The sequence below is a fragment of the Ahaetulla prasina genome, chromosome 7 (assembly GCF_028640845.1).
Source record: "Ahaetulla prasina isolate Xishuangbanna chromosome 7, ASM2864084v1, whole genome shotgun sequence".
NCBI classification, from domain to species: domain Eukaryota; kingdom Metazoa; phylum Chordata; class Lepidosauria; order Squamata; family Colubridae; genus Ahaetulla; species Ahaetulla prasina.
The window spans coordinates 49,916,040-49,939,431 of record NC_080545.1 but is presented as its reverse complement, the minus strand read 5'-3'; the positions used below and the strand labels follow the sequence as shown (position 1 = coordinate 49,939,431).

The 23,392-nt window shown below is 37.5% G+C and overlaps 1 protein-coding gene across 4 annotated transcripts in view; it reads right to left on the bottom strand.

The window, feature by feature from the left end:
- LGR5 (leucine rich repeat containing G protein-coupled receptor 5) overlaps positions 1–23,392 on the bottom strand; it is a 104,890-nt gene that overhangs the window by 60,918 nt on the left and 20,580 nt on the right. For 3 of the 4 annotated variants that reach the window (XM_058190921.1, XM_058190922.1, XM_058190924.1), the window contains 3 exons: positions 21,713–21,784; positions 12,702–12,773; positions 11,074–11,145 (listed from right to left, as the gene is read on the bottom strand). In XM_058190921.1, coding sequence (XP_058046904.1) covers positions 11,074–11,145; positions 12,702–12,773; positions 21,713–21,784 — 216 coding nt within the window. The remainder of the gene's footprint in view (positions 1–11,073; positions 11,146–12,701; positions 12,774–21,712; positions 21,785–23,392) is intronic. The other variant, XM_058190923.1, reaches the window with a different exon arrangement.

The window sequence follows — 23,392 nt, the reverse complement described above, 5'->3', positions numbered from 1 at the left end:
CAGAATAAGTAAACATTATGATTAACAGAATTAGAGGATAATGGTTACAAATGTGATGTTCATAGGAGGTTTATAATGCTTGATATTATTAACCAATTATAGATAAAACTGAACAGTGTTTTATTAAATAATAAAAAATGAAAAATGTTTAATAAGGATAAGTGAAGACTATGGTGACTAGACTTTAAGAATAATAGTTATAGTTATTGTATGTATGAAGCTTGTTACTTGTACTTTAAAGAGATTGTATCCAGACAGTACACTGCCACTGTAGATATGGAAATTTTATATATAACAAAGAAAATTGTATAATAATAATAAAATAATAAAAAAAACACACAACCATGACCAAGCTTATGTTTTCAGTAATATTTGTAGAACAAGTCTAAGAACATTTTTCTTTTTTGGTGCTTTTAAGTCAGTTTTGACTTTTTACAACAACTTGTACAAGCCCCTGCAGTTGCCTCAGCAAGATTTCTGAAGTGGTTTTCCATTGCCTGCTTCTTAGAGCTGATAGTGTGTGACTGACTCAGCTACATTTTTGCCAAAGATGGGACCAGAACAGTCTTCCAGTTTTCAGCCTGATGCCTTGACGCTATATCAAACTGGTTCCTGTTCTAAGAACATTTATGCAAAAACTCCACTATATTCAAATCTGCTCACTCTCCTAAATTAGCTAATGTTATCTGAATTAGGATCTTAGTTCAGAATTCCTTATACATGACATGAAATATTTATAGATTTTAAATTGTTTGTCTTCAAATCTAAAAAAACTCAGGAAACAGTTTAGATCTGTATACAACTTTTAAATTCATTTTTATGATGTTCATCTTTTAAATTTAAAAAATCAATATATGACAAATATATACTGTACATCAATAAAAATATAATAAAGTTACATTTTATTCAAATCCAGCAGAGTTAATTTTCAAAATACCAAGCTAATATAATCTATAAACTAGAATATACTACAGAATACATAACTCAGTTAAAGGGTTTATAAAGTACTCTTAAAATCTACTGCCACAAATGTTTCCTGTCTATCTAATCCTTTATTTTATTCTTAAGAGCCATTGTTCTATTTGTAGATAGTAAAATATTTAATTAGTGATTGTGCTTCCTATCATAATGTAAATAAGGCATGCCAATCTCTAACGCATGCAACGGAACCTTATTTTAGCTGAGTTGATCAAAGTTTTGGCACTTTCAAAACTAAATCCATTAACTTATAAACAATACATTATACTATATGTAATTTATAATAAATGGCTAACATGCAGATAGTTTAAAAAGCTGTGTTATGCGCCAAAGACAAGCAACTTAAGAATCCAAAAATATTTTATTTTGTTTTATAGATAGCATATAAAAGGGAATATTACATGAAATTTTTCACAAACTCACTTAAAATGCCCAGATCATTCAAGAAAAAGTCATGCAGTTTAAAGAATATAATCCAGCATAATTTTAATAATATATTGTGCATGTTTTCACCATACATTCTATGGCTTAATAAAATATATCCCTGAACAGTTAGTACAAGAACAGTCAGTATTTTAATACTAGATATGAATGTGGTATCTAGGATTAAAAAATACAGATTTATTGGAGTACAGCATTGCAATGTTTTTCCCCAAAATAAGACCTACCCCAAAAATAAGTCCGTGCATGTTTTTTACAAGTGTCTAACATAAACCCTACCCCCCAAAATAAGCCCTACTTAAGAGCCTGCACAGGGGTTGCTTGCAGTGGTGCAGCCACGAGATGAGGGGGTGGAGCTGCCCCACGCACCCTTTACTGGCTCCCCTCAGGGCCCCTGCAGCCTGGCTATCCATGCCCTGACACCTGCATCACGACCGTAGCACCAGCAGCCGGCCCGCTTCTTCTGCTTGTTTGTGGCTGCAACAGAACAGGAGGCTAAGTGGTGTGCTGGTTCCACAGCCGTGAGGTGAGGCAGGTGTCGGGGCATGGATTGCCTGACTGCAGAGACCCTAAGATAAGCTGGTGTAAGGCCTGTGGGGCACTCCACACACACCCCGCCTCACCTCATGGCTGTAGCACCAACATGTCGCTCAGCCTCCTGCTTCATTGCGGCTATGAGCAAGCAGAAGAAGTGGGCTAACTAGCAAGCAGGGTCCTTCTGGATGGGGCTGGTGGAGCTTCCGCCGTGAGGCAAAGCCGGTGTCGGGGCATGGGTGGTATGGTTGCGGAGGCCCTGAGGTAAGCCATGCATGGGGCATTTCCACCACCACCCCTGCCTCTTGGCAGCAGCACTGGCACATTCTGCAGCCTTCTGCCCCACTGCGAGCAAACGAAAGAAGTGGGCTTCCTGTACATGAAAAAAAAATAAGACATAATAGTAGTGCTTATTTTGGGGGCCAAAAGAAAATAAGACCCAGTCTTATTTTCAGGGAAACACAGGTATGTAATATTGATAGTTAGTGTTTTCAAAAGAGAAGTTGTTCTCAGCTGACATCTAAGGTCTAGCTGTCTCACTTTTGTATTGTCCAAAATAATATAGTCTATAGATAGTCCTTGAGAAATGACAGGCCTCTTAATGAAAGTTCAAAGTTATGACCAACACTCCAAAACTACAGACTACTCTATTTCAAAATCATGTCAGTTTTAGTGGCCTCATGGACATTCACTCTTATTATAGGATGCTGCAGTGCCCTCCTGCCTCTCTTCTCTCCTTCCCAGCCTGACGGGACTGCTCCCCACACCTCCTGGAAGCAGTTGTCACCTTCAGGGTCCCAACAATTCCTTCCGCAAATGGTGCTGCTGTCACAGCTTTCTGTGCCCATCAGTTGGTCGCTGATCAGCTGACCATCAGGAGGCTACAAGCCTCTCCTGCCTTTGGCTAGGTTTTGCATAAAAGCTTCATGTCGACCTTCCCAAAACCTTTCCTTTACTTGAACACCCCTCCCCCAGAAAGCCACATTTCTTCAATAAATAAAATTTTAAAAAGCTGCAAGCAACAGACTTGTAGATCTTCCCCTCTCCCCCACCCCAATTAGCTGCTAAAACTAAATTCTTTTTCTGCTTCCCAATCTGTCCCTTCTTTTAGCCTTACTTTGACTCCAGACTGAACAATAGAAGGAAAGAAGATCTTTCTGCAGCTTTTTCTTTGAACTTGGGGAAAAAAACCCTTCACCTCCCAAAATTAGCTGACTACGATACTGTAGAAACTTGTGCAACGAAATGGAGGATGCTAGATCTTTGTAAGCTTTAAGTGTCTGTCTAAATTTCTGGTAGAGCCCAGCTAGGACTTAAAGGCCAGAGACCGTAGACTGCCTTCTATGGGCAATCAGACAGACAGCAAAGCTTGCAAAGGCCCATTTCATTGCACAAGTTTCTACTGTAGGGTAGCTTGGAAATGAAGGATTTTTTCCTAGTTCAAGAGGGAAAGCTGCAGAAAGATTTTCTTTCCTTCTTGCTTCCGTTCCTCTACTCTACAATCTGGAGTCAAGGTGGCTTTTGGGGGGAAGGAGGAAGGAATTAAGCAGGTTTTGGAAAAATCTCCCTGAAGCTATCACCTGAGTCACTAAATTTTGCTATCCATGTCTGATAAATACTTCTTCCACTAATGAACAAAAGTTTTACGCATTTAACTAGACACAAATAAACAAAACATATATTTTCATTTTATAGATGGAAATTTTATTTTAAGTACAATATATCTTGGTTTCTTCTGCTTTGACTGTAGCAACCAAAAAACCCCAACCAAGTTTATTTATTCCCTCATTTGGTACAAGCAGAGACAAGATGTGTCATAAATCCACTAAATATTATACCTATCCCTATGGAATCTGGTGGTATGCTCTAAACGCTATGGCAGTGACCGTAATACAAAATTACCATACTAACTTTTTTGATAGTATGTTAATACAGTCTAAAGAAGACTTTTAGATGAAGATGGAGCAGAGCTATGCATGCAGAAGAAAATAATACTGAAAACAATACTAGACATTAAAAATATGTTTATTTTCATTAAATAACATTAAATATACTTTAATATTTTCATGTTCTTCTAAGTTGTACGACTCCTGTGATGTAGTAATATGACTCAAATATGAAATGAAATGAAAGTAAGTTGCAGTATCCTCTGAGATAAAAAAAAAAAAGTCAAGACGGCAGTTGTGGCAGTGCGACAGCAACACTACTCTTTTTTGTACATGCATAAATGTTGCACACCAAGACAAAAGGTGCTGCCACAATTGGTATGTTGATTTTTTGACATGTTTTTGCCCCCTCTCCTGACTCTTTTGTTTATAAGAACACACATTTATTATTGTTGGAAGAAATTACAAAAATTATGGTCTTAAAACATACAAATTACCTCAAAAGAATAGAATAGAATAGAATTTTTTTTTTAAAGCAAAGAAAGTATGCTTGTTGCTATAGAATGCTTTTTTAAGCCATGTTTCATTTTAGTTAAAAGACAATAAGCAGACTAGTAAACATATGATGACCAATTACAATTCTTTGTAGACTGGGCTGCAGACTGAATGAAAATAAACAATTAGTTAGCAGCCATTGCATATACCACATTAAGTAAAATTCTTCTGAGAGAGCATCAAGAGGCCTGGGCTTTTACATGCAAACTGCTCTTATTTTTACTAGATGCAGGATCTATGCAGCTACTGACAACTATCTATTAGGACTTGTTACTTGATGACTGCATTCTCCTACAACAATTGTCTGAAGCTGGAAAATTCAGAGTATAAAAAAAGTTTCACGCTATACAACAAATGAATGTGGAAGTAAATAGTTTCAGGGAAAACACCAGATGTAGACTAGACTAGAAAGAATAGTGTGCAGTAGAAGAGCAATAAGATTAGCTAGACATCAGTAAATTCATTTATTTATCACCAAATTAGATAAAGTGGTTAACAATATTCAGTTCATTTTAATACTAATTATGATATTTTTAATTTCTTTAAGAATTTTTATTTTGTAAGTTATCTAATTAATTTTTATACAACTGCTTTTTCCCCATAGTTTTGAAAATTAAAATTAAAGTCAAAAATTAAAAAAGAGGAACAAACGTTTGAATTACTTTTTAAATAGAACACACCAAGACAAGAAGCAGACTATAGAAAGAAAATCACTAGGCTATACAGAACAAGAAACTGAATCTCAATAGACCTTTTTCAGGCTCATTTACAACAAAATAAATTGTTCTAATTCTTTTTGTTGAAGAGGTTGCATTTGCCCACTATCTTCTTTCAAATGGATAGTAGCTACTCTGCACATGAATGTATCACTTTATCTACAGCCTGATCCACAGCTGTTTAAAGTTCCTGCTGACCACTCTCATTCTCTTTTTATTTTAATTCTGTTACCAAACACCAGGGCTTAGCTAGAGTCCCCAACTCCTCTGTTTTCTTACTAATTTACCTTTCCTACCTTTTGGAAAGATATTTAAACCAAGAATAAAGGACAGTGAGATAGTTATTTAGAAATGGAATTAAAGCTTTAAGTATCTCTGCCTCAATAAAGGACCCATTGTTTATATGAGCTATCATTACTACAGTCCATTTTCTTCTAATGGCAAATGTTAGATTTCAAGGTTTATTGTCATAAATGATCAGAATTTCCACTTTATAATTAATATAATTAGGTTACATTGTTACTTTAGTATTTTCTTGCCGAATCTTTTCAGATTCAGTAGTACTTTCCTTCAAAAATTAAATTGGAGAAGAAATGCTTGACATCACACATAAACATGCATAACTGTGATTTTTAGTCATTCACGGTTTATTTTAAATATAAAAGAGTTATTTTTAATAACTCAGAAATAAAATATTAAAATAATTACACATATTATTCTCAATTTGATTTAAAATTGTAAAAGTACTTTTCCAGAAAATGGATGAAATGATCACTGGAACGATTTTTTTCTCCTGCCAACAAACAGTTGACTTTGCTGCCAAAGCCAGTCCTTTGGCAGCAAGCTCCCCAGATTGTTTGGTTATAAAACAAATTTGGATTATATTAAAAATGAATATAACAATAAATTAAAGATATTGAACATTATATATTATATACGCTTTACAATGACAGAGAGACAAAGAGAGACATAAAAGAAACAATACAGCCATATTAATTTAATGTCAAATTATAAGCTCTGAATGAAAATATCGATAAAAGGTTTGATGATTTAACAACAGTTATAAATCAACCCAAGGATGATACTTGGATAACAGCAGCTAAATCACACTTAAAATTGGATGGATTGGAAGTCAATTTGTTGTTGATAGAATTGAAGAAGAAGATTTGAGAACTGCAGGCTTTTTGGAGAAGGCTGAAAGAAGTATGAATTTAAAAATCTTATTGCATATTGTTTTGTGAAATACAATAATAGATTAACAGAGGGCTTTCAAGTTTCTTTTTGTGGTTGGGTTTACCTGTTAAATGTTTTTTAATGAGTAGATAGATGGTCAAATCAGCTGGGGAAATAATGCTTATTATTATTATATTATTATTATTAGAAGATTATAAATTGTAGAGCTGTTTTGCAAGGGGGAACTATTATTTAGAAATACATTTATTAGTGTTCAACTCGGGGGCACTTTATGTGTATATTTGTCTCTTTATGCATATTTTTATCTGGTTTAGTTAGTTTTGCTTTGTTTTTGTTTCCCTATTTTCTGCTGAAGTTTGCATTTTAACTTTGGAAATAAAATTTATTAAAATTGTACATGTATAGGCATCAGTGGTGGGTTTCTACCGGTTTGTCCTGGTTCGGGCAAACAGGTAGCGGTGGATGTCATCACGGACACTCTGCGCATGCACAGAAGTACTTAAAGGAAATAAATAAAGGTTATTCTTTTATAAATTGTAACAAATATAATACCAAAGTGTGAGACTATCTGTTTGCTGTTTTCTGACTATGCAAAGTGACTATAATTGGTAATGTAATCAATTGTGGAGACAATGTATTATGACTTGATAAGAGCTTCCCAGGAGACAGAAACTTACGCCTGAGCCAAAAATCCTATCAGGAGACAGGAACATCGGCCCAAGGTGAAAATTATAAGTAAATAAGAAAAGATATCGGAGAATGGACGGAAATTGCCAAGATGACCCTTAAAGGTGTAAAACAACTAAAAGGACAAAGTGGGTAAGGGGGGAATTTCTTAGGCGTGGCGTGCATTGTGTAGGAGTATAAAATGTGTAGCTTGAACACTGTTTCTTGCACTCTTTGAACTCAATCCAATTGGGAAGAGTCTAAGAGGCTGCGCTTGCAACCGCTTTTTTATTTTCATATTTTTTTACAATAAATCTTTGATTTTGTTAATCAGACTTGTCTTGGAGTTGTGAGTATCAAATTTGGGTTTTAAATCTCACATACTGCATGTGAGTGAAGCAAGCGCATGCGCACACGCTCACAGCTTGGATCTTTTACATGCTTGGATTTGATGTTATGATGCATTTACACAAGAGTGGGTCTTGCACAGTAATGAAGGATATTTAATATTTTTTTTATTTTCACAGTTAGTAGTGGTCACTACATTTAAATGGAAGGATTTACCATATTGAAAAGGTTATATCAAAATGTTGAGGAAAATAAATTATTATTTGTTTATTTATATTACATTATTTAAGTAATAAGTATTATAGTTCTGGGAGAAAATTTATCCCTTATAGTTCAGATGAAATGTATATTTTTACAACTTCAGATGCAATTTTATTTATGTATTATTTATTTATTTTATTTATTTATTTTATTTGATTTTTATACCGCCCTTCTCCCGAAGGACTCAGGGCGGTGTACAGGCATAATAAAACCGACAATACAATATACACGTTTAAAATACAATTTAAAAAACTTATTTAAATTAGCCCAGTGATTAAAATTTACCATACTAAAAAACCCCGTTTAAAATTAATAAATTTAACATTAAAATCCCAATTTAAGCCAGCCCCGCGTGGATAAAAAGATGAGTCTTGAGTTCGCGACGAAATGTCCGAAGGTCAGGTATTTGGCGTAAACCCGGGGGAAGCTCGTTCCAGAGTGTGGGAGCCCCACAGAAGGCCCTTCCTGGGGCCACCAGCCGACATTGTTTGGCGGACGGCACCCTGAGAAGTCCCTCTCTATGGGAGCGTACGGGTCGGTGGGAGGCGTGTGGTAACAGCAGGCGGTCCCGTAAGTACCCAGGTCCTAAGCCATGGAGCGATTTAAAGGTCATAACCAACACCTTAAAGTGCACCCGGAAGGCCACAGGCAGCCAGTGCAGTCTGCGCAGGAGCGGTGTTACATGGGAGCTACGCGTAGCTCCCTCTATAACCCGCGCAGCTGCATTCTGGACTAACTGAAGCCTCCGAGCGCACTTCAAGGGAGCCCCATGTAGAGAGCATTACAGTAATCCAAGCGAGAGGTAGCAGGCGCATGAGTGACTGTGCATAAGGCATCCCGATCAAGGAAGGCGCATCTGGCGAACCAGGCGAACCTGGTGGAAGGCCCTCCTGGAGACGGCCGTCAAATGGTCTTCAAACGACAGCCGATCATCCAGGAGGACACCCAAGTTGCGCACCCTATCCTTTGGGGCCAGTAACTCGCCTCCAACAGCCAGCCGCGGCTGCAGCTGACTGAATCGGGGTGCCGGCATCCACAGCCACTCCGTCTTGGAGGGATTAAGCTTGAGCCTGTTTCTCCCCATCCAGACCCGTACAGCTTCCAAACACCGGGACAGCACTTTGACAACTTCATTGGGGTGGTCCGGAGTGGAAAAGTACAGCTGGGTGTCGTCAGCGTACTGCTGGTATCTCACCCCGAAACCACTGATGATCTCACCCAACGGCTTCATGTAGATGTTGAACAGCAGGGGCGAGAGAATCGACCCCTGTGGGACCCCACAAGTGAGGCCCCTCGCGGTCGACCTCTGCCCCCCTGTCAACACCGTCTGCGACCGGTCGGAGAGATAGGAGGAGAACCACCGATATACGGTGCCTCCCACTCCCAATCCCCCCAACCGGCGCAGCAGGATACCATGATCGATGGTATCGAACGCCGCTGAGAGGTCTAATAGGACCAGGGCAGAGGAATATCCCCTGTCCCTGGCCCTCCAGAGATCATCCACCAATGCGACCAAAGCTGTCTCCGTGCTGTATCCGGGTCGGAAGCCGGACTGGAACGGGTCTAGATAGACATCTTCATCCAGGTGTTGGGGCAGCTGTCGCGCCACGGCACTCTCTACAACCTTCGCAACAAAGCGAAGGTTGGAGACTGGACGATAATTACCCAAAATAGCTGGGTCCAAAGAGGGCTTCTTAAGGAGGGGTCTCACCACCGCCTCTTTCAAGGCGGCAGGGAAAACCCTGTCCAACAAAGAAGCGTTGATAATCCTCTGGAGCCAGCCTCGTGTCACCGCCTGAGTGGCCAGTACCAGCCAGGAAGGGCACGGGTCCAGTAAACATGTCGTGCCGTGAAGCCTCCCCAACAACCTGTCCACGTCCTCGGGAGCCACAGGGTCAAACTCATCCCAAATGTGCTCAACAAGACGTGCCTCCTCTCCCTCGCTTGGATCATCCCAAATTTGGTCCAGACCGTCCCTCAGCTGAGCGATTTTATCGTATAGATAACCACTAAACTCCTCGGCTCGTCCCTGCAAAGGGTCATCCCGCACCTCCTGATGTAGGAAGGCGGGTCACCCAAACAGGGCGGCCGGGCGGTTATCTGCCAGCGCAATGAGGGTGGAGGCGTAGGGCGCCTCGCTTCCCTCATTGCCACTAGGTAGGTCCTAGAATAGGTCCTAACTAGTGTCCGATCAACCGGGCGACTGGACCTCCAGGTGCTCTCTAGGCGTCTTCTCCGGCGTTTCATCTCCCTCAGCCTCGGAGAACCAAGGGGCGGACGAGATCTCGCCGGGTCAGAGGCCGCAAAGGCGCGACACGGTCCAGGGCCCCGGCCCGCTCCCAGGCCACGACCAGTTCCTCAGTCGTGCCGTGGGCCAGATCCTCAGGGAATGGCCCAAGCTCCGTCTGGAACCTCTCAGGGTCCATCAGGCGCCTGGGATGGAACCACCGTATAGGTTCCGTCTCCCTGCGGTGGTGAATGGCGGTTCGGAAGTCTAGGCGAAGGAGAAAATGATCCGACCATGACATTGGTTCTGTTACTAAATCATCTAATACCAGATCATTTAACCACTGTCCAGAGATATAAATCAGATCCAGCATGCCTCCCCCCGTGTGCGTAGGGCCATCATTTACTCGAATCAGGTCCAAGGCCGTCATGGAAGCCTGGAACTCCCGAGCTGCCGTCGATGACAAGTTGAATTATTAGTGCTCCAGTTCCAATGTTAAATTTTTTTTGCAATTTCTTGAGTCTCCAACTGCAGCTATAAGACTTACAGTAGGTTCTCAAAGAAGATATCTAATAATATCTCTAACTTTGTATCCCACCAGCATTTTTTCCTTGTGGCAGAAATGGCACCATTAGGGAAATCAAAGAAGAGATATAACAGGATTCTTCTGCAACTGGTGCCTAAACCATTCTCCTCCCCTCCTATATCCCTCCCCAGCTCTCTGATGTTTCTTAGACTCAGCAGATATTTAGCCTGCACAAAACCTTAATGTATTACTTTTATGAAACACCCGTTTGATTAGGCCAGTAAAAAGGTCTCCCCTTTCTAGGCATTGCATGGGGGCACAGAAACCACTTCTATAAAGTGAAGCAGCTGAACAAAGTTATTGGAGTCAGTGTGGTTCCGTGAACTGAAGCAGCAAAGCTCTGCCAGTGATAACTATGTTGCTGGACTGAACTTAGAACAGATACCTTCCCTTTTGTTGTAATGAAAAGGAACAAAACCAAAGCTAAACAAAAAGCCAGGAAGAAGATGGAGCCTCATAATTATTTCTTACATATAATATAAGAAATTTTATATATTCTCTGCTATTGTAGGCAGAAATAGTCAGAACTGTAAAGATCCAAATGTAGCTTTCTGCCACCTGATCACTCTTCAAATATGTCAGCACAAATGGAGGCTCCAGTTCTGAAGATAGCTTGAATAATATATTTCGGGATTAACTCTAAAAAATACAAGCTGACATAACAAATATGTGTATACTTACAGAGACTGGAGAGAGTGTAGGTTCTGAAGTGCTTCAGAGGGAACTTGTCTTAACAGGTTGTTCTGAAGCATTCTATATTAGTACATAAAATAGGTAAACAAAAAAAGAAAGTTAAATTTGTTGTCTTATGCTAATTAGAACTACAAATATAAATTAAATTAATAATTCCACAGAGAGCTCTTGCTAATTACTGCTATTCAAAACCTGAATTTTAGGTACAATAACTGTTTTGCTATTGTAATGTAAACTTTATTCAAGGGTTAGAATATTAGAAACCTAGATTTTAAGTTTCCACTGTCATGAAACTGTTTTTAAAAAGTGCATCCGCTTTATCCCTCAATTTAATAAGACAGTGGCTTCTAACGTTTTGGCCACCAGGGATCAGTTCCTTGGAGAAAGGTTTTTCTATGGATCGGAGGCTGCATGATTTTGTGTGCTGCCTGCATCCAGAAGATGGGGCATTGCTTGCTAGAGTGGACCAGTTTCTGGCATGCTGCAGATCAGTGCCGGTCCACGACTGGGGATCCTTATTATAAGAGAGTTAAATTAGGTAGCTTTCCATTAGCTGGGTACAATAAGATTGTAATTACTGAAGAACCTGGCTTGATGAATATTACAAAGAGCTGAATTGATTAGCTGCATATTTGACCCAGCTTTTGTTCATCTGGTTTCTCAATATACAATTTACCTAGGCTTTAGAGTTGATGGTCAAATTAAGTGATCCATAAAAATATTATCTTGCTGACCAGGAAAACTTGAGGCAGGCTACAATGGCATTTTGCCCAGCTAGAAAACAGAACCTAATTTTTTTAAAATCATTTTTTATTTTACTCAAAAGATTACAATAAAAAATATTTTTTTTAAAAAAATAGACAAATACATTGCATCTTTATTGTTATCTAACAAGAAAATTGAATATTGGTCCCTTCAAAGATCTGGTATGATAGATTTGTGAAATACATCTGAATTCTGCATGTGATATAGCATTTACCAAATATCAAATTCATTATCTAATGCAGTGTATGGGATAATCTTCAGTAATGCAAGATGCTTGTAATTGTTAGGTCTACATGATTTTTCTTTTCTATTAGTTTAGGTTCGTAAACTAAATTATGACAATACTAGGAAAGTGAAAAAATATTCTACAATATTTATTAAGCAAAAATAACAATATTTTTCCAGATTGAATGCATCTACTGTATAAAGAGAAAAAAAGATAGAATCTCTAAATATTAATAGTTACTATGTTTATAATAATTAATTTGTTCATTTTCTATTTTCCCCATTAAAAATGAAACTAGAAATAAAAATTAATATTTTCAACAGCAGAATTATCAACAGAATGTTCTTTGGAAACTAAAACATATCCTTTGTTAGAAGCTAAAGAAACAAGCATTTATATAAAATCAGATTTCCTCTGATATTGTGCAAAGATGCTAATGTCATGAGTAAATTGGTTTTGGAAAATTCTTTTAAGAAAGTGAAGATATATTTTATTATAGGGTTAGGGTTGTAGCTGTATCAAAATAAATATTTTAGCTTTAAATACAGTGTGCTTTAATTAGCATAAATCCCCAGATTTTAATACATCACCTAAAATGTATAAAACAATACTATAATTTACTCACAATACTTTAAGTCTGAAGAGTCCAGCAAATGCTCCTCTGGGGATATATGTCAAGCTATTTCCTGCCAGACGCCTACAGGGTTAAAAGATAAAAGATAAACAGATTTCATCTCATGTGGAATTAATTTGGATGCTAAAATGTTCAAGACAGCAGTGTTGGAACAACTAGAGAGCCAGAAGTAGTTGTTTAAGAGCTCTGTTTTGTCATAATTAATGTTCTGTGCAAAACATCCTGTAACTATACAGTCCATTTACAAGCAGCTGGGCAAATGTAGTTTGCCTCAATAAATCTAGTTTATGTTACATGTGTAATTGTTCAATCTGTTCTGCTTCAGTAGCAAATAATTCAACATTCTAGGCTGTGGATGGTCCACTAGTTGTATATCATCATGATAACTTTATAGTTCTTCCATAAGACACAAACATAGTCAGAGGAAGCACTTTTTCTGAAGTAGAAACTTCATCAGCTTTGAATTTATGTAAGCAAATGAGCTCCAATCAATATATAAACACCTCCTATCTAACAGGCAGAAAGAGATAAAATTGAAAATAATCTGTTTTTAAAACTTCACAATCAAACTTGTGTTGTCTTTTTTACATATCAATAAAAAAGCTTCAATCAAAAAAAAAATCCCTCTGGAAAAGAAACAAAAAAGGCTATATTACAAACTTCAGAAACCGTTACAGAAACATATGCAACCAAATTAAAACTGAATGCACAAATTACCACACCAAGCAAGAAGAAAACCTTCTACGCACAAATTCCAATCGTGCCTTTTATAATTTTGTCAACAGTAAACTTAAAGATTCAAGATCCATCCCACCACTAAAAGATTCTAACAACAAAGAATGCAATGACGAAACAGTCAAAGCAAACCTCTTCAACATTTTCTTTGGCTCAGTTTTTGTTAACTCCGATAACACATATCCAACATTCCACAAACGAACCAGCAATGACTATGATGATTTAACTCATATAGATTTCACAGAAGACAACGTTGGTAAAGCTCTTCACAACTTAAAACCATCGCTTTCTATTGGACCTGACGGTCTATGTGCATATTTCTTAAAAACTTTCCATTAATATAGCTGAACCCCTAAGTATTATCTTTGATAAAGCTTTCACTACCAGTTCTCTTCCCAAACTTTGGTCACTAGCCACAGTCATCCCCATCTTCAAAAGGAGACCCCAGCTTAGTCGAAAACTACAGACCGATCTCCCTTTGCTCGTCACCTGCAAAGTCATGGAATCTATCATCAATCAATCCATTACCTCACACTTAGAAACTAACAACCTACTCTCCAACAAACAATTTGGTTTCAGGAAAAAGTTATCATGTAACTTACAACTTCTCCACTGCAAAAACATATGGACTTCAAATCTAGATCAAGGCAAATCAATAGATGCAATCTACATAGACTTCTGCAAAGCTTTTGACTCAGTAGTACACGATAAACTTCTCCTTAAACTAACATCCTATGGCATCTCAGGACCCCTCCACAAATGGATATCTGCTTTTCTGTCTAACAGACAACAAGTGGTCAAAATTGGCAATGCTTTATCAAATCCTGTTCCTGTCAAGAGTGGCGTTCCTCAAGGCAGCGTCCTTGGACCAACACTCTTTATTCTATACATTAATGATCTTTGTGACCATATCTCAAGTAATTGTGTTCTCTTTGCTGACGATGTCAAACTATTTAACACCACAGACAACACTTCTATCATTCAAAACGACCTTGACCATCTAACCGCTTGGTCTAAAATTGGCAGCTCAAATTTCAACCAGCAAATGCTCAGTCTTACATATAGGAAAAAAGAACTCTAAAACTAAGTACATACTAGATGGACATTACCTTACAGACGACCCCCATCCCGTTAAAGACCTTGGAGTTTTCATGTCAAATGATCTAAGTGCCAAAGCCCACTGCAACTACATAGCAAAAAAAGCTCTAAGAGTTGTAAACCTAATTTTGCGTAGCTTCTTTTCCAAAAACACCACACTACTAACCAGAGCGTATAAAACAGTGATTCCCAAACTGTGAGCCGCGGCTCCCAGGAGCAGCGCCACACTCTAAGGGGCAGCGAAGAAGCAGCGTCCGCTCCACCGCGGTGCCGCGAGATCCCAGGCGCACAAAGCCAGACACGGCCGCAGCAACGGGACTCGCACACGCAACTCGGGACAACTCCAAGCCAAGGGACCCCGCACAGCCGCACCCACCCCAGCGGGGCAGGCCACAGCAGGCAGGAAGGCGGCAGGCGCCGACGGCGGACCAAAGGAAGCGCGAGCTCCGGCCCGCCCGCCCGCCTGAACCACAGCGCCCGCCCAGACCCGCCGCCTGGCGAAACAGCGCACCTCCCCTCAGTCTGCCCAGCGCCACTGGCCTCCCAGACCACCCGACACGCTGCCCAACACGGCGCGGCCACCACGCTCGGCGGCATCGGGAAGAGGGCTGCGCAGAAAATAGCAAAACCACCCGTTAGTTCCTCCCAGGTGAGCCAGGCTGGAGGCGAGAACAGCCACCTCCTCCACAAGGCGGAGACCCGAGGGAACAAGGGGATCGCGAGGCCAAACTCCGAGACCTAAGCAGGGACCCCACGCCTGGGAAAGTTCCACAGAGGCGCTCCCATCAAAGGAGGCAGGCGCGTCCATCAGCAAAACATGAGTATGCCAAACACTTTGTAGAAACAGACTTTTTGATTAAACTCACATACCTATGTGATATCTTTGAAAAGTTGAATGTGTTGAATCTCTCTTTACAAGGAGGCAATATGCACATTTTAAAGTTAACAGAAAAGATTTCAGCTTTCAGAAAAAAATTCAGAAAAAAAGACAAAAATTTAAAAAAAAATCGGATGTACCTATTAAGGGAGCCGCGGAAAAAATCCGAAGTGTTATGGGAGCCGCAAACCGAAAAAGATTGGGAACCTCTGGTATAAAACATTTGCTAGACCAATTCTAGAATATAGCTCACCTGTTTGGAACCCTCACCACATCTCTGACATCAATACAATCGAACGTGTCCAGAAATATTTTACAAGAAGAGTTCTCCATTCCTCTGAAAACAACAAAATACCTTATCCCACCAGACTTGAAATCCTAGGCTTAGAAAACCTGGAACTCCGTCGCCTTCGACAAGACCTAAGTTTAACTCACAGAATCATCTATTGTAATGTCCTTCCTGTCAAAGACTACTTCAGCTTTAATTGCAATAATACAAGGGCAACCAATAGATTTAAACTTAATGTAAACCGCTTTAATCTAGATTGCAGAAAATATGACTTCTGCAACAGAATCATCAGTGCTTGGAATACTTTACCTGACTCTGTGGTCTCTTCCCATAATCCTAATAGCTTTAACCAAAAACTTTCTACTATTGACCTCACCCCATTCCTAAGAGGACCATAAGGGGCGTGCATAAGCGCACAAACGTGCCTACCGTTCCTGTCCTATTGTTTTTCTTTTCTTCTTCCTATATATGTTTATATGTGTATATACTATATAATCTTTTTGTATGATGTTGTGACAAAATAAATAAATAAAAATAAATAAAATAAATTTGGACTGTCATTCATCTTACAGCTGTTTCTGCTTAATATCCTAGTTGTTTCCTTTGCTAGAAAATAGAAGTGTGTCTAGTTTGCAACCTGCCCCTTTGGCTTGTCCTAGACCTGTCCTATTATCTTCAAATGCCTATTCCTATGGTTAATGTAACATTAACCAAGTTATCTCATTGGCTTATCTATGTCAAAAGGAGAAAGACTTTATATTCTTCATGTCTACTCTTCAGAACTTTATGCATCCATAAGAATCTTAAACATCAACAACAACATTTTGGATGCACTGGAATTTATGCTAGCATGTTTTCAAATTTATTGGAATAAAGTTGATCTCCTAGCCCTTGAATAGTTGAGTGTGATTTTACAATTCATAGGTTGCCATAGATGTTATAAGAATAATGACAAGAGTCTCTAGCTAGCCTGAAAAAATTTGAGATACATTCACTTAAAGGTCACATTATCAGGAGTGATGGGACAGGACCTCAGCATTTATTAATTAATTTTGTATACTGTCAAATGATATGTATTGTTCACATAATTTTCAAGTATTATGAGAAACATAATGGCTGACCATGATTGTGCTCACAAGTTCCATTAAGCAACAATTAGCTTTAAATATGTTTTGTTGATTAAGTTATAACTGGCTGGGTCCTCACAATCCAAAAAGCCATAAGCAAATATTTAGAAAACAATGAATCATGCAAAACCAAATCACATTGAACTACCAATATATCTTTAAATTTCTCTATTGATTATTCAGTAAATGTATTATACACATATAATTTTTCTTTATTAGATTTATATCTTTTTTTTTAGAGCTCAAGACAGATTATGTGTAGATCTCCCTTCATTTGACAACTCTGTGACATAAGATAGGCTAATGAGAATGGTTGGCTCAAAATTTCCCATTTAGTTTCCATGACTAAGGAGGTATCTAGAATTCCTTTGTCTTTGACCAACACTGGAATAAAATTGTTCTAATTATGTATTGGTCTGGTTTCATCTTGATCGTGTTTTCATTTTATTCTGTTCTATTTTAAATTTATAAGATCCCAAATACAACAATGAAGTAAAGTTTGAACTTCAATCAGTGTCTAAAAAAAGGTATACTTTATGCTGAACATCCATGCTTTCATTTCTCTACCTATGTGCATCCTTGAATGATTATTTACCATATAGTCCTATTTACTTGTTGAATTCATTATTATTTATTATATAGCAAGTGTTCAGAATGACTGTTACATTTTCTTGAATAAAGTTTCATTAACTTTTTAATGTTTTAAACAATAACATAGTGCCCTTATGTGCATTATCAAGTCTGACTTATATTTACAATGTGCTACTGCCTGCTTGGGACAGACATGTCTTATAAATATGAGTGCACTTTAAAATATAACTAAATATTCTGTACTATATTCATCCTTTGTAAACCAGAATGGAAAACAATTCATCACTACACAGAGAATCATATAATATTTTGAGAATGTATCATCAAAAGCTGGTATCTGCATTAAAACCATGTTTATATATAAATATAGACTCGTATCATCCAGGAATCTGTTTTTGTTGTGACCAGCTTTAGAATTTTCAATAAAGAGAATATTGATGGAAAATCTATTGTAATTTTTTTAATTTAATTCTATAATTTATCATCTTTAGACTTAACAGAAAATCCCATTTATTGTGCATTTTATTTATTTTGCCCCTTCATTGTTTTTATAGATAACTCAGGGTGGCGGATATGTTTAATACTCATTTCTCCTACTAGTTTTCCCACAACAACAAACCTGTGAGAGAGTGACTGACCCAGCTGGCTTTCATGCATAAACTGGGATTCATAAACTCCTAGTTACCAGACTGATGACTTATCCATATTATCTTTTTATAAATTTGCTGCATATTAATTGAATCATGTTGAAATGAAAATAATTGCTTTTAATTCATGGTAACTTCTCCCAAGCTCAAAACTGAACTGGCACTTGTTTGATCAAATGACATTAACTAATTTTAAAAGCGGAGGTCCTTTTCCACCCCACTATCTCTGCACTGCATCAAAAGAAAGCTTGGTTTTCTTTTTCTTTTGCACTGCTGGAGTTTGTGGTAATCCATTCTTCTGTTGGTGGGAATTCTTACCTGTCCAGGCTATTAAGATCAAGCAAGCTATTCATTTTAAAGCAGTCACTGAAAGCACTACAACAGCCTGGAGCTTTTCATTCCCATTAATCTTTGTCAGAAAGAAGGGAGAAACAGATAGAATGCTTCTCATTTTCAGCTTTGCTCTTTTATTCTGGGCCGCTGTGTATCATACAGGACTTCAAAGATAGATTTGCAAAACTTCCAAACAGCATGGATCAATCCCAGATATATTTTCATGTTGAATTCCTGGAAACTGTCTGCATAGTTTAGGGCCTTTTTCCTTCTCCCACACTCTCTCCAAGCAGTAGAATATCATGGTTACAGATATGGGACAGCACTTGCAATTACAACCTTATTCTGTATGTTATCATTACAGACTAAGATACTGTTAAATGCAATGTAGTGAACCTAGCAAGCAACTTGGAACCAGCCTTTCTTCCACAGTGGCAGTATATGAAATCACAATTAAATAAAAAGAGTCATATTTATTTTTTAAAATTTTCAGTTTTTATAAACCAGCATTTTTCTTTATTTGGAAATTGTAATTTTACTGAACCTAGATCTTCCCTATCAAATGTTGTATAATGTTATGAAGTTTTTTCTCAGTGATGGTCGAAGAAATATTAAAAAGCAGACAAGTTCTTCATCCCACTTTTTTTTTAATGGCATGAAACTTAGTTATATCAACTACATTTTAAGGAACATTTGTCACTTACTCTGCACAATGGTTGTTATCTGAAACCAGCTGCCAAATAATTCTTTTGGAAGAGGGGAGGAAAGAAAGAACAAATCTCTCCTCAAGTGAATTTATCTTTGCATTATTCTACTAATAACACCTGTTTTAGTTATTGAATAATAGCAGCACACAAAAAGCTGCTTGGAGATTTTCCCATTCTGCTTTTGTTTGAGATGATTTTTCAGCCTTAGAAAAGAAATCAGATACATTTCTCTCAACATTGCCATGACTAGCTCCAGTAACATTGCTGGCTTTCTCCTTCAGAATTGTAGAAACAATCATGCCTGCAAGTTCTACAGTACATGGTGCTCATATGCAGTTGTAGGAGAGTGACTGGCAGAACAATAGAATATACTGGGTTCAGCTCCCTAAGGTTGCAGCAAATGGCCAGATTTCACACAGGAATGTTCCTAAGTGTTCATAGAAGACAGTGAAGGTGTTGATGTGTTTTAATGACAAAAATGGTATTATAATAAAATAAAATAAAATAAAAACCTGTCTTATATTTTTTTAAACCCTGAAATAAGTGCTTGGCCTTATTGCCATGTGCTCAAAAGCCCGATTGGGCTTATTATCAGGGGATGTCTTATTTTGGGGGAAAGGATTGGGTGTCCATCTAATACCAGCTATTCAATCCTCCATTTGGAGGAAGATAAAAAACAAAGGACTTAAAATAAGGAAAGGTAATTCCAATAGCATTCTACTCTTAAGTGAATAAAAATTAATTCTGGCATTTTAAAGGGGAAATGAGAATACGATACATTTGTTTCTTGTAAACAAGATTATATTTTTAAATTAGAGGTGGGTTTTTTTTGTGATTCATCAGTAATTAGGGATCACAGACCATAGATACATAACATGAAGAAATATGAGCTCAGGTTATTTATATATTTATATTTGTTTACTAGCTGAATAACCATGTTAGGCTACGAAACTATGTGATTGGGCTTGATAAATGGACACTTAAGAGTTAGAAAATTAATGAGTAGTTACGATCGGCCTCTCCTCTCCCCTTCTCTCCCTCAGGCTTGCCCCACAGAAGCCTCTCCTCTCTATCCCCTTCTCTCCCTCAGGCTTACCCCATAGATCCTCTCCTCTCCTCTCCCCTTCTCTCCCTCAGGCTGGCCCACAGAAGCCTCTCCTCTCCCCTTCTCTCCCTCAGGCTGGCCCACAGAAGCCTCTATTCTCCCCTTCTCTCCCTCAGCCTTGCCCCAAAGAAACGTCTCCTATCCTATCCCCTTGTCTCCCTCAGACTTTCTAGCCCCTTCTCTTCATGAGGCTTGCCCCACAGAAGCCTGTCCTATGCTATCCCATTCTCCCAAGAGTTATTTTCAAGTTGGGAGGGGAAGTTCTGGAGATTTCGTGATTAATGTGTGAATGGCTTTCACTTATATATATATAGATTTACAGCCCAAGACTCGAGACATAAAATTTAAAATTTAGAACACCCTTAATGCATACTTATCTACTTATCTAGCAACACACACACATACACACACACAAACATTTAGGGAAGAAACCTTGTAAAATAAACAATTCATTGAAGACACCAAACAATTTCTATAAACTAAGGCTATAAATAAAATTTGCTACTGCCTTCAAAACATCTGGATATTGATCATTTAATAAGAATACCTCAATCTTCTGACTATGAGTGGAGTTTATCAGATTTCATATCTGGTGTATAACTGATCACCTTAAAAGGATGTATGAAACAAACTCTGTGTTTGAGCAATATGCACTGGATCTTCATATGGAAGTTTGGCATGTTGACCAGCTGTCACCTAATAGGGACAGCATCTATATGGACGATGAAGACCCTTCTATGTAGGGCATACAGAATCTTAAAGAAGTAATTAGTGAATATCCAAGGGTAGAAAAAAAATTTGTAAGAGAGATGAGAAAATTTGGCTCTGTCTACTGAATTTATCCAGAATACTTGTGATATCTCATTTTCAAATTCCTAATTTTATGTTTGTTGAGTGCTTTCCAACATTCCACTTGTGATGCTGTGTTTGATTAACTTGGTTTTGGAGCATTTTTTTCCACTTAAGTGAGCAAATCACTGAATGAGAAACCTAAGCTACACAGGGTGCTATGGTGCTATATGATATGTTAGCCTTGAGGGATGCTAAAAGCTAAAGAGTAAGGAAACAGTAATTAAAAGTGATTCCAAGCTGATTTAATAGTCTCAAATATGAATGCAAGTGCCCTTGATAGTCAGTGGGTTTTGATTTTGATTATAACTTTACTTGCCATTTTAATAAACATGAGCCAACATTCAAACTTTTAATATCCTGCTGCTTAAGTATATCCAAATAGCAATTAAATTTTTTTAAACAACCATTAACAAAATTAATTTGTGGAGCTCTGTCTTCACTTTAAATTTTGCAGCCTCATGGTAACATTTTATCCAGCATGGATAGGAGTGGTAAGTGCATTTTAACTAAATGTTCCCGTATGTGTCAAAACTCACAGCTTTTCATGTCATGTTAACTGATATTCAAAGTAAGTAGAAGAGAAAATCCCGGAAATTTATTTAATTTTCAGCTATGCCAGTCAAGGATACAATGGTACATACAGCTCTTCGAGGAAGCGGAGTTTATGCAGAGAGTTCAAGGGCAGTTTAGATATATTATTCATACTGAGATCACTGTAAAGGAAAAATAAAGAAGACTGAAATATAACTGCAATGTTTAGCTGATAAATAATACATCGTAAGGAATATGTAAATAGCAACAAATACAAATATTTCTTGTCCCAGAGCTGATAGATTGAGAATCTTCATAGATATGATGGGCACACAATGTTGCAAAATTTACCCTCTACCCTCAACGATACCATAAGCATTGATTGAGGGTTCTAGCCAAACAAAGGCCCAATCGATCCACTATTTTATTTCACTTCTTCTCTCCTTGATAAAGTAAATGTTAAATTTATTGGTACAAATAAGCAGTATCTTCAGCAAGGTTTGTTACTACAGCCCATATTTTAATCCTTCCATAACCATCATTGCATCATCTTAATCATCAGAGCATCTCTGGAGCGATGCTTTATGTGAACAATAGTTATATTGTGAGCTGATGAAAACAATGGATGTACTAAGGTTTTTTCCCCCTTTTTTCCTTTCTTTCTGTCTGTCTTTCTTTTTCTTTCTTTCTTTTCTTTTCTTTTCTTTCTTTCTTTTTTGATGCCACTGGTTTCATTAAAATAATTAAATTATTTTAGTGAATGAAGAAAAAAAATTCTGGTAGAATTTGGCAGCTGAGTTAATTATTTACATAATAATTATCTGCTTGTTTGTTATGTAGCTAATCCGTGTCCCAATTTAGAGGCACTTCAGATGGTTTACAGAAATTAAAACATACTAAAATAATAAGAATTAACAATAATAAATTATAATACAATGCAATACAATTATAGTCATGATATGGCAGTAGTTATGGTCCATCCGGTGTTGGTAGTGAGATATTAATTCCTTAATTAAATCTTGTCTAGACTGTCGTGTGCTGTCCATAAAAGCATCTGGATTTTCCTTTCATACAAAATGCAACAGCTGGGCTACATATTGGTTTAGGGTGTCATGATCATATGATACTGAAAGAACTATATGATTACTGATTATTTTCTAATCTTATTTCAAGATTACAGTAATTTTTAGAGCTCTTGTCTATCTGAGGATGGTAACCTCTGCTGCTAACAACATATGCACAAAATATATTTTGGTTTATAGCCCTGGGTCAAAATGTCGAAAGATACCATTTTAATTTCACACTTGAAAAATTATTTTAACATTTACATACGTTATTACCATGTTGTTTATTGAATGTGTGTTTTCTAATTCTATATGCAAGCTTAGAATAAATATATCAGTTATTTTAAATATAATATATACTTTTTAAAAAACTCCAGGGTTTATTATAATATTTTTGGGCTGGGAAGAAAACAATCTAAAATGTACTGCTTAATAAGGACTTCCATGTTACAGAAAAATAAAATAGATACCTAAGAGAAAGTTGAATATAATGAAGTATCCTTGAAAATGTCATTATTGGTTAACTACTATATAAATTGAGGTAATTGTTCCAAAGGTAGCACTGAATCAATTAGGAAAATATTAGGACACTTTATTTTTGGTGATGAAATTCTAAAGATTAGTTTTGTATTTGGGCTTCAAGCCTTGGCAGGTTTGAATTTTATCAGTCATGATATCAGTGGTGAAATCCAAATTTTTTTTACTACCGGTTCTGTGGATGTGGCT